This window comes from Daldinia vernicosa (assembly GCF_022497035.1).
Source record: "Daldinia vernicosa strain CBS 139.73 unplaced genomic scaffold F5Y00scaffold_5, whole genome shotgun sequence".
In the NCBI taxonomy this organism is placed as follows: Eukaryota; Fungi; Ascomycota; class Sordariomycetes; order Xylariales; family Hypoxylaceae; genus Daldinia; species Daldinia vernicosa.
Window position 1 is genome coordinate 342,480 of NW_025953921.1, and position 13,715 is coordinate 356,194.

The 13,715-nt window shown below is 49.8% G+C and overlaps 4 protein-coding genes across 4 annotated transcripts; 2 read left to right on the top strand and 2 right to left on the bottom strand.

Annotated features, from left to right (window-relative positions):
• Positions 1-294: 294 nt before the first annotated feature.
• On the top strand, positions 295-2,074 carry F5Y00DRAFT_226172 (subtilisin-like protein). Its single transcript, XM_048006292.1, has 6 exons — positions 295-369; positions 419-718; positions 771-1,086; positions 1,270-1,322; positions 1,392-1,497; positions 1,555-2,074. The coding sequence occupies exons 2-6, from the start codon at positions 419-421 to the stop codon at positions 1,998-2,000; spliced, it is 1,221 nt and encodes a 406-aa protein (XP_047868754.1). The 5' UTR covers positions 295-369; the 3' UTR covers positions 2,001-2,074.
• Positions 2,075-2,100: 26 nt separating this feature from the next.
• Positions 2,101-6,120, bottom strand: F5Y00DRAFT_226175 (uncharacterized protein). The gene is made up of 4 exons (XM_048006293.1): positions 5,403-6,120; positions 4,098-5,321; positions 3,996-4,043; positions 2,101-3,947 (listed from the first exon to the last, which is right to left on the bottom strand). Exons 1-4 carry the CDS (start codon positions 5,704-5,706, stop codon positions 2,653-2,655), a joined length of 2,871 nt encoding a protein of 956 aa, XP_047868755.1. The 5' UTR covers positions 5,707-6,120; the 3' UTR covers positions 2,101-2,652.
• A 1,465-nt stretch (positions 6,121-7,585) lies between these two features.
• On the top strand, positions 7,586-9,454 carry F5Y00DRAFT_226176 (uncharacterized protein). The gene has a single exon (XM_048006294.1). It carries the CDS (start codon positions 7,904-7,906, stop codon positions 9,107-9,109), a length of 1,206 nt encoding a protein of 401 aa, XP_047868756.1. The 5' UTR covers positions 7,586-7,903; the 3' UTR covers positions 9,110-9,454.
• F5Y00DRAFT_226180 (uncharacterized protein) lies at positions 9,444-13,238 on the bottom strand. Its single transcript, XM_048006295.1, has 4 exons — positions 11,915-13,238; positions 11,779-11,856; positions 9,927-11,728; positions 9,444-9,782 (listed from the first exon to the last, which is right to left on the bottom strand). The coding sequence occupies exons 1-4, from the start codon at positions 12,492-12,494 to the stop codon at positions 9,705-9,707; spliced, it is 2,538 nt and encodes an 845-aa protein (XP_047868757.1). The 5' UTR covers positions 12,495-13,238; the 3' UTR covers positions 9,444-9,704.
• Between the last annotated feature and the right edge of the window lie 477 nt (positions 13,239-13,715).

A 13,715-nucleotide genomic window follows, 5' to 3' on the forward strand; every position in this document is an offset into this window, starting at 1 on the left:
CTCTTCTCGACTTAATCTCTTCATCTTTTTCTCAACTAGGTATCTCTCACGTCTTCGGAAGAAACTCTCTTGGCGCCAAAGCTAATGCTCTCTGTAGAAGAGGCAATGTCAAAGTCATCATCTAATGTGCCAAGTAGATAATACCCGGGTTCGACCCACTCAGCACCAGCCATAGTCTGGAAATGGGACAGTAATTTCCACACACCTTACCCGAATCGGATGATGCCCGGGGAAGCAGAAGGTTTGAATACGAGGACATTGCTTTCATCCCCTTATTTTGGTGGATAGGGGTGACTATTGACTATGTACCGAAAAAGAAAAAAAGGAATAAGAATAAAGGCCTAGGCGCATGGCCTAATTTGCAAATATGTATGCTTTTCATCACTAGGTTATCAAGCAACCCATCTGACAAGACAAGATGACGCGCCTAGCAAGATTGGCTTTGGCCATTTTCGCACTCGCTGTTCCAGCACTGGCTAAGGAAGTCGACATCTTGAGTCTGCAGGACGGCGACGAAGTGCCCGGCAGATACATCGTGAGCCTCAAGCCCGACATCGATATCGCGAACCACTTAGACTGGGTGCTCAACGTGCGCAAACGGAGCCTCTCCCCCTGCAGCACTCGCGGTCCCGAGAAGACGTATGGGTTTAAGGGCTTCAACGGGTACGCGGGCGAGTTCGACGAGAAGACCATCGCGCAGATCAGGGCTAATGAGAATGTAACGTCCAGTTCCTAACCCCTTTGTAACGCGCACCTGCTTACGCTCCCAGGTCCTGGCCGTAGAACCCGACAGAGTCGCGCGTCTGACGTCCGTAACGAAGCAGACCAATGCGCCGTGGGGCATTGCAAGTCTATCTTCGCGATCGCGACTTGCTAATGGCACTTCACGGGGCTACACGTATTCTTATAGCGACTGCGCGGGGACTGGGACGTATGCCTACGTGCTAGACTCGGGAGTCCTAACCAACAACACCGAGTTCGGGGGCCGCGCCATTAAAGGCTATAACACATATATGGACAAGGAGTCCTTCGACGACCACTTCGGCCACGGGACCCATGTTGCTGGCACAATTGCTTCAAATACCTGGTATGTATGAAAACATCTTGCCTTGTTATTTTCGAACCCCCTTTCTAGAATGGTGTCCAAATATAGTGGCTAACGCTCGGTAGTAAGTGTACTAATCCTATCATCTCGACTCACTCGAACGCTGTAAATATTCTAGAATGAAGGATTGCAAAGCTGACGCATGAGATGTTTTCGTACATTAGATGGTGTAGCGAAGAATGCGACTATTGTAGACGTTAAGGTTGTCAGAGGGCCAGTAAGTTGAATCTCTACTCACCTAGCTTAGGTATATTATTGCGTTCTTATGCTGAGTGTGAAATCGTAGGGTTACTCGACAGTATCCCACGTTATCGACGGGATAAACTGGGCCGTGAACAACATCACCTCGACGCCGGGACGAGCCAGCAAGTCTGTCATCAACATGAGTCTAGGTATATAACTTGAAAAATCTCACACTCCACTCCATCTCCCATCTAACAACCTCCTAGCGTTCACAACCTCATCAGCCCTCAACAACGCTGTCAACGCTGCCTCTTTTCTAGGCATACTCTCCGTCGTTAGCGCAGGCAATGACGGCGCCGATGCCTCGACACGTTCTCCCGCCTCGGCCTCGTCCGCCTTGACGGTAGGTGCCGTGGCTTGGGATCGGACCCGAGCTTCGTGGAGCAATTTTGGGCGTGACGTCGACATATTCGCTCCTGGAGTCAACATACCCTCGTTGTGGAACGTGGAGGGCCAAGAGACCCTTCAGTCTGGTACCTCCATGGCGTCGCCGCACGTCGCGGGGCTTGCGTTATACCTCAAAACGCTCGAAGCGGGACTAGATTCGCCTGCCAAGACGGTTGCCCGCATCAAGGAGTTGGCTATCGCGGATGTCGTTATTGATGCGGGGAGCGGCAGCCCGAACTTACTGGCTTATAACGGCATTGCGTGATGTACTATATAGAATGCTAATGTCGTGGGAACGACGGGTTACGGATTGCACGCATACGTATCATAGACTATGTGAATGGGAAAATCATTCAAGAGGAATTGTACTGATTATTTTATCGTTGAACAATCTAGAAAGCATCTCATAATTACACATGTATGGAATAGTCAATTCTCGACGTGATAACACTTCTTGATACACATGTCACAATCGTCATCAACATTAAACTGTCCATCACAAGTATCAATAGGGTGTACAATATGTGGGTTGCTCAACCGAGTATGAAAAGTTTTGGTAATCGGTATCATCCTAATCCTAGTGTAGGCACCGTAGCCTCGATGCCGGAGATGTAACCCTGTGTAAGGAAAAAACAATCGTACATGCAAATCTCAGACCCCCCGTACCTCTCAGCAAGAACTTTTCTGGTCCGTTCCATGCCCCCGCCAATCAAAACGAGGGAGTAAGCGATAACCCCCAAGAGCTCATTAGAGTAGAGAAAGTCTCATGATCAACTTTGCGGAAAAAGAAAAGGTGGCATGGTCACTGTTGTTACCAATGCTAGTAGTACTTCAGATCTAGTAGTACTTATCGGATCTAACCCGATGCCTCTTAATCAGGTCCGGGGATGTCTGCGATTCAGCCGCTTGCGTGATGACTAGTGGTAGTTACCACCCCAACCACCTTGCTGTTGCCGACCGCCGTAATAGTTGCCGAAACCTTGGTTGGCTCCGTAACTTCCATACGGACCATTGCCGTGCCCTTGGCCACCGGTGCCCCCGAGGCCATAGGCGCTCCCTGCGGACTGGTTGCCGTGCAGACCGTGACTTAGATGGCTGGGGTAGCCTCCATATCCGCCCATACCTTGCTGGGCTGACTGGGGAGGTGGAAGGCCAGATGCCGCAACAGTGTTTGTAGCGGAACCAGGTCTTGCGGCGGCGCTAAGGGAAGGGCTAGGTCCACCAGCTGCCTTCGAGTCGCCATACGGTTTCAAGTCGTCGTTTACTGGGCCCGTACTTGAAGCAGGTGCGTTCGGGGCGTTGAAAGACTGCCCTGCCTGAGAGGGGTAACCTGAGCCACGTCCGAACGTGTCGTGCATCCCGCCGAACCCACTGCCACCAAGACCGCCTGGCGCACCCGACTGAGTAGAGCCTGCGCGACCGTAGTTATCGATGCCGGAAGCTATTGCGCTATCGCGACCACCGAGAGAGGATTGACCAAAGCCGCTCGTTGCGGGAGAAGAGGCGTGGTCGTAAGGGCCCTGTGGAGACATCCCGTACTGGTGGGGTTGTCCATAAAGTCCCCCTTTACCGTATGGGCTGCCGTATGCTCCCTGTCCATAGGCACCGCCATACTGGCTCATGTACTGGGCGTAGTACGGACTCGAGTAGTACGGGTGAGAATAGGGATATTGGTTTGTATGTGGCTGTTGATGAAGGTTCGATTGAGGCTGAGTAGCTTGGCTCGAAGCCTGTTGGCCGCCTTGGCCGATCGGATTTGGTGTATTGTGGCCACTGTTGTGAGACTCGGCGGGAGCAGTAGCTCCGTATCTAGTCTGCTGAGCGCCGCTCTGCGGATACTGACTTAAGTTATCATTCTGACCGGCATTGTAGCTGCTAAATCCACGGTTTGGAGCGTTTGAAGTCTCGTGATGGCTTTGGCCAGTATGCTGTTGCCCATATTGCTGTTGCCCATAATAATTATTGTATGAACTACGAAGCTGCGGGTCGTTTGAATACGGTGGGTAATCACTCGGTGCGGAGCTAAATGCACCACTAGCTTGCGGTCCTGACGCTTGGGTGGTAGGCGTTGGGAAGTTATCGAGGCCAGCCGAGCTGGTAGCAGTCTGCTGGCCGAAGGTATCGAATGATTTCTGTGGGAAGCCGGCCGGTTCTTGCGTATTGGCTTGACCATAGCGTCCAAATTGCTGGTTGCTCGAGGGCGCTTGCGGCGCTGTAAGAAGATTAGTAGGGTGACTGACTTGGGGATACTGAGACATACGCTGTGCTGTAATGGCGGCGGGACCGGTCGGCGGGGCTACGGGTGTCGCTAGACGACGATTAGTGAGCTGCTTCTTTTGAGAACGGTGAAAGGGTGATCTACCAGTTGCGCTGGGTGCTGAGGGTAAAGAGGTAGCCGGCTTCTGAGTGGCCGCAAATGCGTCGGGTACTGCTGCAGGTTGAGATACCGGGGGCAACGAGGCACGGGGAACGGCGATCGGAGATTCAGGTGGCGGTTGAGTTCTAGTCTCAGGATCCTCACGGTCACCATCGATATCATCTTCGATTCCGTTTAGGCTGAAAGCACCGAATTGTACGGCGGCACGGTCGACCTCGCGGTTCCCAGGCATTCGGACCGCTTCTTCCTGCTCAAGAAGGCGCTTTTGATAACTAGGCATGCGGGGGGCAGGTCGTTCGGTTGCCTTAATCGCGGTTGTCGCAAAGCCGCTAGCAGCTGGGCGTGTAGTCTGGTGCTGCGCCTGGGAGGCCGAGAGCGGAGTCGCCGTAGCACTATGCTGCGGTTGTCTGGGATCCCAGGAATCTGCGGCTGTGCTAGCAGCTGTAGCGGTCGCCGGAGGTTGAGATTCGTCGGGTAGCTGCTCGAGGTTGACTCGGGTTAAATCGTCTTCGGGAGGGGGTAGTGCCACTTCGGGTTCGACAACCTTAGGCGTCTCTACAGGGGCAGGCTGTTCGGCGGCCTCTTTCGGGGCTTCCTCAGGTGTAGGCTGCGGTTCGGGCTCGGGGGCGGGGGCGGGGGTGGCGATAGGTTCGGCTGGCGGAAGAGGTTCCAACACTTCGGCAGGCTTTGGCGCAGGGGCTTCCTTCGGTTTCGGTGTTGGTTTCGGGGCGGTTGACTGGCGTAGCATGCTAGCCCAGGTCTTCTGTGTACCTTGCGGGATAACACTAGGTTTAGCGGGAGCCGAATCAGTAGTAGCGGTGGCGGGCGCGGGAGTAGCAGCATCTTCGGTAATAGAATCAGTTGTGCCCCAAGCTGGGGCGCCTTGATCGTTGATAATAGCTTCTTCAGTGGTGATATTGGTGGTTCCCCACCCAGAGGATTCTTCAGTGGGAACGGAAAGTTGCTGGTTCTCCTTTGACCGTTGACCATTTGTAGTAGTATGAGAAGTTGCCCGGCCTCTGCCACTTCCTCGACCTCGCTCATTACCACGACCACGACCACCTCGTACACCATCTGAGCGACCGCCACGAACTGGTCTGTTGTGACTGGTCGATTCGGCGAGGCCACCTGAAGCGGAAGCATCCTTAGGCTTAGGGCGGGTAGTGGTCTTCTTCTGCTTTGATACTTCGCCCCACTGGGAGATAGTACCTATAAGTGATAAATTATATTAGCATGGTGAAACGGTGAAAGAGAGAGGGGTGACGAGGAGTTAGGAGGGTAAAAGCGTACCTTCAGCAATTCGTGTAGCGGCGACTTCAACATCACCGTCTGTTTCCTTTAGTGCATAGAGAATATCGGCATCCGACCAGTTCGGGAAGAGCTCTTTAATAGTGTCGAGCTTTCCACCATACTGCTTCCTGAGTTGGCTAACATCACCGTCGTCATCGAAAGCGGTCGTATCTGCAATCGTCAACTTATCGCCATTAGTCCGTCTGTTCGTAGAAGTACGGCTGGCGAAGCCTCCTCTGCCACCGCGGCCACCACCTCTGCCACGAGAGGTTGGTGCCTGTGATCGAGCCTGAACCTCAGCCATCTCTTAAGACTTAGGTTAGACAATATGATATGTGGTGTAAATGATTCCCTTCTTAGAAGGGAGTTTCAACGATAGCAGTCAAATCGGCGATAACACCAGTGTGGTGGGCGTTGTTGAAATGTGAAATGGTGGAGAAGTAAAGTTAAGTTGTAGGTTGAGTGACAGAATTGATTTGAGTGGGTGGAAGAGGTAAGAAGTTGGGGGCGCGTGGCACTGTATGCGATTCGACGCAGGTGAAGGTGAGGCTGACAAAAACGTGCGACGTGTCAATAACGCGACGGCAGGCGAATTGGCCAATTGTCTTTAGACAATGGCAATCGGGGTTGAAGTAAGAGAAGCTTCAATGCGAGAGAGGGATGCTTAAGGTAGATATTTGCTTTGTGTGTGTTGTAGTACGTGCGTGGTGTGAGAAGGCAATCCCAGAAGCTTGCAACGAAAAAGGGAAGTGGATTGGATCTGAAGGCTTTTTCGGCTGTTGGATTATCTAATAGTCCTGGCCTATCTGATGTAGGTTGTAGGTACCACTTTGTACCACCTAGGTTTGCTCTTAGGTATGTCAGGCCCATATGTTGTGTAGATAGGTACATTTACATGTACTGTGATACTTTGAAAAACATGACTTTAGGCCGGATTGGTGCAGGTAGCCCTCTGACTTGGGTAGGGATTTAGCCCCACAAACGCTGAACTCTTTTTTCTAATGATTGGGGTTACCGTACAGGTGGAACCTTGTGATAGCACGTGCGAGTCAGTACCTACATATCGGAGTACCTAAGTACAGTATGGGGAAGGTCGACCTTGAGACCTTCAATGTTGGCTAGCAGACAGTTAGGTACACACAGACACAGTAAGATCAATCTGCATGCTTTATACACATATATGCGTACCTCCAGACCTCTATGAAAATTACAGTATCTCGTCCGGAGAAAACCTCCTCCCATGCCTTTGTTTGTTTAATGGTATCTTGAAGATATTATAGCTATCCGTTTTAGGTAGATACATCTATCTATAATTGTAATTTTATGAAGGTATCTACAGATAATAAAATGCGTGTATGTAGTGTAACGGATCTGAGATCCGCGAAGCTAACCAAATGCAATTCATTCCACGTCGATTGAACAATAGCCGAATTCAATGGTTTAGCTTACGTGCCAAACCCTCAAAATCTATCCGTATTCGTATCAACCCTTGTTTTAAGAAAATCGCAAGCTACCTATCTTATCGATCTAGGTAGTTTCTACCGTGCAGTTATGGCCAGCGCTATGACGAACATTGCGTGTCCAAACTTACAACTTCCTTTACTTATCGTAGGGCTGAGGGGACGCGCTCCATGTCGTCATGGCCATTGACTTCTTATTTAATTTAGCGATAAACTCAGAATTTTATCCGGAGTAGGTATTACTACATATTTCAAGCCATGGCGTTGTCCGTGCCGCGCGGCTCAGTGCTGTGTGACCATTACCTGACACAGTCGCATATTTGGTTCATCATTTGACTTATTCCGACTATATCGCCGCTTGCGTTAGGTATCTGGCATGGCGAGACTGTGGTGCTTCACGCTACCGTATTATTATGATAAGCTTCTGGGAATTCGATACTTTGTACGTCATGGTATCTCTTATTCGACTGACAATCTTACACATAGATAATGTGATGAATTTATAGGTGTGCAAGACATCTAACCTAGAATCTTGAAAAGAAAGTAGACGGGGCCAATATTTAATATTGTCAAATCCCTTTATACCTACATGTATTATTCAATACGAGGTAGGGAAGGTACCTAGGTATATAGATACATGCAGTTGAAGGACCCATAACTGAGATCTGTCGCGAAATCTGGCAAAGGATTCAATAGATCCAAAACCCGGGTTGAAACTAGGTACTTTGGTACATAATAAAGCTGTATTGTACCTGAGTTGTACCTTTATGTAAGCACTGAGGGGGGCAGAGAAGAAGCTAGAACTAATCAACCAATCATCATCCACTTATCGAACCATCAATTCATCAATCTATCTATCGCAACCTTCTCGCCTATGTGACGATGTCGATTCGACTGCGTAGGAATTGACGCCTTTGAAATATCGTATCTGAACCCCGACTATATGTATATATGCGAAACCTGAAAATTATGATTGAAGCCTGGACATTCCCGCAATACCAGACCTAAGCTATTCATCATCATCACCATCGAAGACTCAAGATGGTGGTCCGAACCACTTCGCTCAACTCGCTCAAGAAATTCCTCCCCAAGATACACCAACCCTTACCGTTGACCCACCGCGAGTCCCAACAGCTGCTCGATTCCATTACAAAATCCTTCCGAAAGAACCTCGATAAGGAACACCCGTGGGAGCAGCACGATGATATAACATCGCAGACTTCTATACCCCAAACCAAAAAACCTATCCTTTCGACATCTCTCCCCTCTTCGTCTTCTTCGATAGATACCCCTGGCCAGCAACATCCGACAGATCAACACTTACGCGCCATTCTCTCCAACCCCCTCTTTTCCCACCAAGGAAAGAAGAAACTACCTTCGGCGTCTAGGGACCCTCTCGATGTCTTCGATTCTGCTGTGTCGCGGGGTCTTATGACCCCGCAACGTGCTGCCGGTTTTCTCGCCAAGGTACGGTCCCAGATTGGAGGCGAATCAGCCGACGATATTCGGCGGGGTATGGCCGCCTCCGGGGCTGGGTTACGAGTGGTGCAATGGCTTCGGGCCTCCGGTCTAGAAAATGACCTGCAATTCAGTTCTAACTCGGCCTTGTTTGCGGCCCTTATACCCTTTATGTATGCCGAAGGCCTTGAGGAAATAGCTTGGACATGGGTCGCGCGCCTATCTATATGCGACAAGACCGACGATGTCAAGAAGCTTCACATATCGACCCTGTCGGCCCTATTGTTCGCCATCGTGAACCAGACGAGTCATACGTACTCTGGGGTGAAGACCAGCCTTGACCCCTCCTACGAGGCTATAATACGCGCGAACGATATACTGCCTACACAGAACGAAGTAGCGTTCAAAAGTTTCCGGAAGGCGTGGGCTAGATTGTCTTGGATTTCTACGGTGTGCGCTTCGGAACGGCCAAAACCCTCAGCACCTCTGTTCGAAACGTTCGTCGATATAGGACGCCCGTGGAAGATGCCGATGGATATGGCGCATCTGGAGCTCCATCACCCCCTCATGCCCAACCATTCTGCTGCTGTTCGGTTCTTACATAACAGTTCCGATTCCGCAAATCTTCATCCATCTACCCGCAGGCGGCTTGTTTGCTTAGCTCTGGATACAGCTGATCGGCTGAAAGAAGTCGGAGATGCAGACGAGGTCTCCTGGGTTGAACGATTCTTGCTAAGAATAGAAGACGACTTGAACTTGGCATTTTTAGTGCGCCTGCAAAGGACTTGATAGCATCCGAATTACCTATTTATCGTATGATATAAGAGGCACGGAATCACAGCATGAGGATGGGAATGGCCATAGTGCTGTTCAATGTTTTTATTATGGGATAGGAAATCTAGGTTGGACTGGCGTTTCGAGGGATTGGGCATGGCGTGTTATATACCGAGCTTTATTCCAATGAAATGGGAATCGAAGTTCGCCATGCAGCATTTAAGGGCTATCAGCAGCATAAGCACTTAACAATAAAATTACTATTGTATATCTTGATTCACCTCCTCTTATGTTCCCCTCCTACACTTGTCAGATGTATTCTAATCAATTCGTATAAATACGTTGCATGTAATTATTTACCATATTTCTAGTAAAACCTCGTAACGAATCTGGGTATCGTACAACTATTCAACAGACCGAAAAAACGACCTGAACCAAACCAAGCAAAAAAAGCCCCCCCAATGAACAGGACTCGTGTGCAGATCATTCCTCGTATATCATTCATCCATCTCGTTAGGACTTTTCACCAGAGCTTTTTGCCAAGATATTAATGTTTTAGAGTCAACGACCAAAAAGAAAAAAGAGAAGCAAGCGAGAAAGAAGGTAGACATCATTGCTGATCTTCTATCCCGTTAACAACGCGCAAGGCACGCCTGGGCGCCAACACGACGCTAATGAAATTCGGTTGCTGTGATATTGAAGTTAGCAATTATTTCTATTTCTTAATTAATGTAAGGAGCCCGAGGCTCCCTGAATCGGCGCGATTGAGAAACTCCGAAGGCGTAGACAGATGAAAGGGATGAAGGAAGAGAAACATTTGAATATTACGTACCCGTCCATCTAGTAGCGCGTCTGCCGACCCAGCCGTACTGCGACTTGCGCCGCTCTTAGAGCGTCCGATGCCTCCTGCGCCTGCCGCTCCGCTGAGGTAGCTATCATATGCCCAGGGGCCGTCATCACTAGGCCGCGACCAGCCATAGCCCGAGCCCGATCCGGATGTACCAGAACTTGGATCATCGCCGGCCGTCCGCTTCTGTTCGCTCTGGCGGCCTACCCACCCGAACTGCTCACCAGAGCCGCCGGGGGATCCGGGGCGGTGGCTCTTGCGTAGCTTCTCGCGCATCCCGGCGACGGCCGCTGCGAAGCCCTTTTCTCCATCTATAGAACCAGAGTCTCGGTTTACGATAGCCATATGCTGCTTATACGCGGCCACCTGGCGACGGTACAGCCATGTGCAGAATCCGAGATAGACTGCTGCCAGACCCGCTAGGCCTGCTATTACGCCTGCGGAGATTAAGCCACCATTCGCACCGGCGGGTGATGAAGGTGAGTCGCCAGGCCTTGAGTCGCCGTTTGTCACGGTTGCGGTGCTGCCCGGTGCCGTAATAGTAAACACCGGCGGTGTGCCGGTTTTGAAAGGTCCGTCTGTAGCAGGGCCAGACGCTGGTTGCGTTGCTGTCGCGCCACCATCGGATGAACCGCCTACTATCGATTGAACTATATCGGGTACCTTATAACCGTAGCTACCAGCTAGGATGCTGTTTTCTGGGTGATCGTCTGCCGGGTGGTCTGCTGCATCGAAAGAATCTTTCCACTCTAAGTTCGAAGCACCGAAGTTGTAGATACCAGGCTTGTCACAAGCAATCTCAGTGCCGACATAGCCACCAATCACGATCATCTGACCATCTCGGGCAGCACATTGATGACCGGCTCGGGCTGGTGGCTCCTTGCTGGTTGAAGTATCTACTTTAATCCAAGTAAATGAGGGTACAGTCAAAATCCATATGTCCGTGTATTGAGTTTGATTTCCATACGGGAGTAGGTTCTGTCCGCCGTACATATAGATATTAAACGAGCTCGCATCGGGGGCCGAGAAGATAACTGCGCATGGATTTACTCGTACCTGAGGTGCTTCACCGGACGTCTCTTGGTGATACCAAGTACTGGTTTTTATATCATAAACATCAATGGTGCTCATGGAAGAGAATGCGTCGGTGGTTTCGTGTTCTCCGACCACCCCTCCACCAAGTCCCAGTAGAATACCCCTCGGAGCCCAACCGGGGACGTAAACGAGAACACCGTCAGCTCTCTCGGTGAAGCCATCCTGGTTTTGAATGCCGCCCCATGTAATGTTTCTGTAAGCGCCGCCTGAGGGGGCGCCAGAAGAATGGAGTGAGTCAACCCCGGAGTTTGCATATCCCGGATGCGTGAACTCAAGTAAGCTCTTCAAATAAACACGGTCAATCTGGTTCGTCCATCCTGGCGTAGTAGCCCAATCTAGGTGGCCGCCGAAATACCAACTAATACCTAACTCAGGTACGGAGATTCCAGCGCCTTCCGCCGCCCGTTGTACGGGAGTGCCTTCGGGATCTGAAAAGTTGCCGGCCGAAGTCCTAGGGTCTTGGAATTCTGACCATGTTGATGAAGCTACATCATACATCCACGTAGAGACTGGCGATGGTTGCACAATAGGACTGTCGGAAAACTCGCCGCCGTAGAGATATAGATGGTCCAAGTCGTTCCAGAGGTAGCCAAGAGATACCGCTGGCGGACCTGATGGTCTAGGGAGACCTGACAGGGCCGGTGAGTTGATATCCCATGATTTGGTGAGATCAAGGGTTATGAAGTCGTTGTCTAAGACCTAGTTAGCAGAACCTTTGTCGATTTATCCATGCTTCACCTACTCCATGTGTTCGTTTGCTGATCTCCGTTATCCTTTGACCGACCGCCGTAGATGTATACCGTCCCATTAATCAAAGCACCTTAAGGAGGTTAGTGCCTGCGGTATGAAGAGCCTAGAAACATCCGATAGACACTTACTTTGGCCGGCCCACCTTGTACAGACGTCGGTAGGACTATCCTCTCTACTTTTGAGAATTACGCCTGCGTCTGCGCCGCTGATCTCAACCTTTTTACGGCCGTTATTATAACTAATGGTGGGAAGAACAATTGCGATAAGCAGAGCGATCATGGAGAGCCTATGAAGCCCTATGATGGTGGGAGGTGGCGCACTGGAAGTAGTTTTCATCCTCGGGCGCCTCGACGGTGCCAATTTAGACAACCACTTCGACTTTCCCCTCGGTGAACCTTGCCCACTAGAAGATCTCGTTTCCACCGGCGATGCTATTTCTGTGGATGGCTTAATCCTTTCACCGGCGTCACCTTCGTGTGTCTTGGAGCTTATATTTTGTTGACTTTCTCGTTCTTCCGCGGTCAATCCTACTTCCTTAAATATTGATCGTCGTCCTTTCCTGATGCTGCTCCCCATGGAAAATGTCGGTAGTCTTGAGCCTTCTCTTAGACGATCTGATGTGACCAGCGAATTAAATCTTGGGCGCGAAGTCTCGTTTCGTCGACTTCCGAGATCAGGATTGCTATTGAGGACTTTGGTAAATGTCATGGTGAAATAGCATCCTAGTGTCGCGTAAATGGTTCTCTTCTCAAACACACCGCATGGAAAGATATCGCCACTCCATGCATAGTGATGACCAATGGAGGGGGGATGGCATCTTCATATATGGATATGAGGTCACATAGCAACCCTTTTGAGGCTTCCAGGGGCAGCCAAAATGCACACAGGATTAATCCAAGGGCCAATGACGGCAGAAGTATCACGGTACTTGCGGATACAGGAGCGTCGGCATTTTTTATAATAGGTCCAGGTAACGTTTAAGAATTGCGGATGTAACGGGGTGGCATGGGCACTTGGCTCACTACATCATGAACATGGAGATTAGATGACATTGACATGATTGCATCAGCCATAAGATGGGCTAGATGAGGCGAATTCAAGCAGGAAAACTTGGCAGCTTCTCTGATAGAAGTCGGTAGGATGTAACTGCTCATTACCATTCTAAGCCAGGAACGGGAATATTCAGCGCAAACGATTGGCTCCCAATGAACGGAGTAAACGGGCCAACCGGGGTAGGTCAATAGGTCGAGTATGACGACACGCCCCAGGATTTGATCGATCTAGAGTCTGGAAAAAGGACAGGATTATTTCCCCACAAGGATGTTTTATTCCTAATGTAGCTGTTTTTACACTAAAGCTTGCCTGAGGAAGAATAGAGAAATGTGAATATCTATTTACCATTAAAGAAGTATAGCGAAGTTGTTTACCCGTAATGGATCGCGTTTTCGAAAATGTAGTGAATGGATAACTTTATGGATGTAAACAAGTACATTAGGTAGGTACCTCTAATGGACGTGTCTCCATACAGCCACAGCGCCACAATGATACAGAGCCACATAACCCCAGTTTGAGTTCCTACCTATGGAAATAGGTACCCTGATACCCTCTTGGCATGTAGGATATTACAGGTAGTAACTAATACATAGTGCATTCGATCGGGAAAAACCAACCCAGATCTGCTATAGCGAAAGACGTCTACAAGAGTTTAATGTATTCTATCTACATAACTGTCTGTTGCAAATGAATTAAACGAAATTGGCAGCTGTAGAGAGACTTTTCAAGGAGAAGCTGTGAGATCCGTTTAATCTTCCATGATGTCTTCGAGTTCACTTACAGTATCAAAACATGGCATGCTATTCACACCGAATATTTCTTCCCCTACCAAATGTATGATCGAAATCGTTCTTAGGGTGGTTTGCATTATTCTAT

Bases quoted from the DNA above. Each gene is read 5' to 3' on its own strand.
- F5Y00DRAFT_226175 (XM_048006293.1), bottom strand. From the start codon at position 5,706: ATGGCTGAGGTTCAGGCTCGATCACAGGCACCAACCTCTCGTGGCAGA. The intron at 5,322-5,402 runs GTACGCTTTTAC...TATCACTTATAG, and splicing joins CGCTACACGAATTGCTGAAG to GTACTATCTCCCAGTGGGGC. The intron at 3,948-3,995 runs GTATGTCTCAGT...ATCTTCTTACAG, and splicing joins CGCCGCCATTACAGCACAGC to CGCCGCAAGCGCCCTCGAGC.
- F5Y00DRAFT_226172 (XM_048006292.1), top strand. From the start codon at position 419: ATGACGCGCCTAGCAAGATTGGCTTTGGCCATTTTCGCACTCGCTGTT. The intron at 1,323-1,391 runs GTAAGTTGAATC...GTGAAATCGTAG, and splicing joins TTAAGGTTGTCAGAGGGCCA to GGTTACTCGACAGTATCCCA. The intron at 1,498-1,554 runs GTATATAACTTG...ACAACCTCCTAG, and splicing joins TGTCATCAACATGAGTCTAG to CGTTCACAACCTCATCAGCC.
- F5Y00DRAFT_226180 (XM_048006295.1), bottom strand. From the start codon at position 12,494: ATGACATTTACCAAAGTCCTCAATAGCAATCCTGATCTCGGAAGTCGA. The intron at 11,857-11,914 runs GTAAGTGTCTAT...AACCTCCTTAAG, and splicing joins TACAAGGTGGGCCGGCCAAA to GTGCTTTGATTAATGGGACG. The intron at 11,729-11,778 runs GTAGGTGAAGCA...ACTAGGTCTTAG, and splicing joins TCAGCAAACGAACACATGGA to ACAACGACTTCATAACCCTT.
- F5Y00DRAFT_226176 (XM_048006294.1), top strand. From the start codon at position 7,904: ATGGTGGTCCGAACCACTTCGCTCAACTCGCTCAAGAAATTCCTCCCC.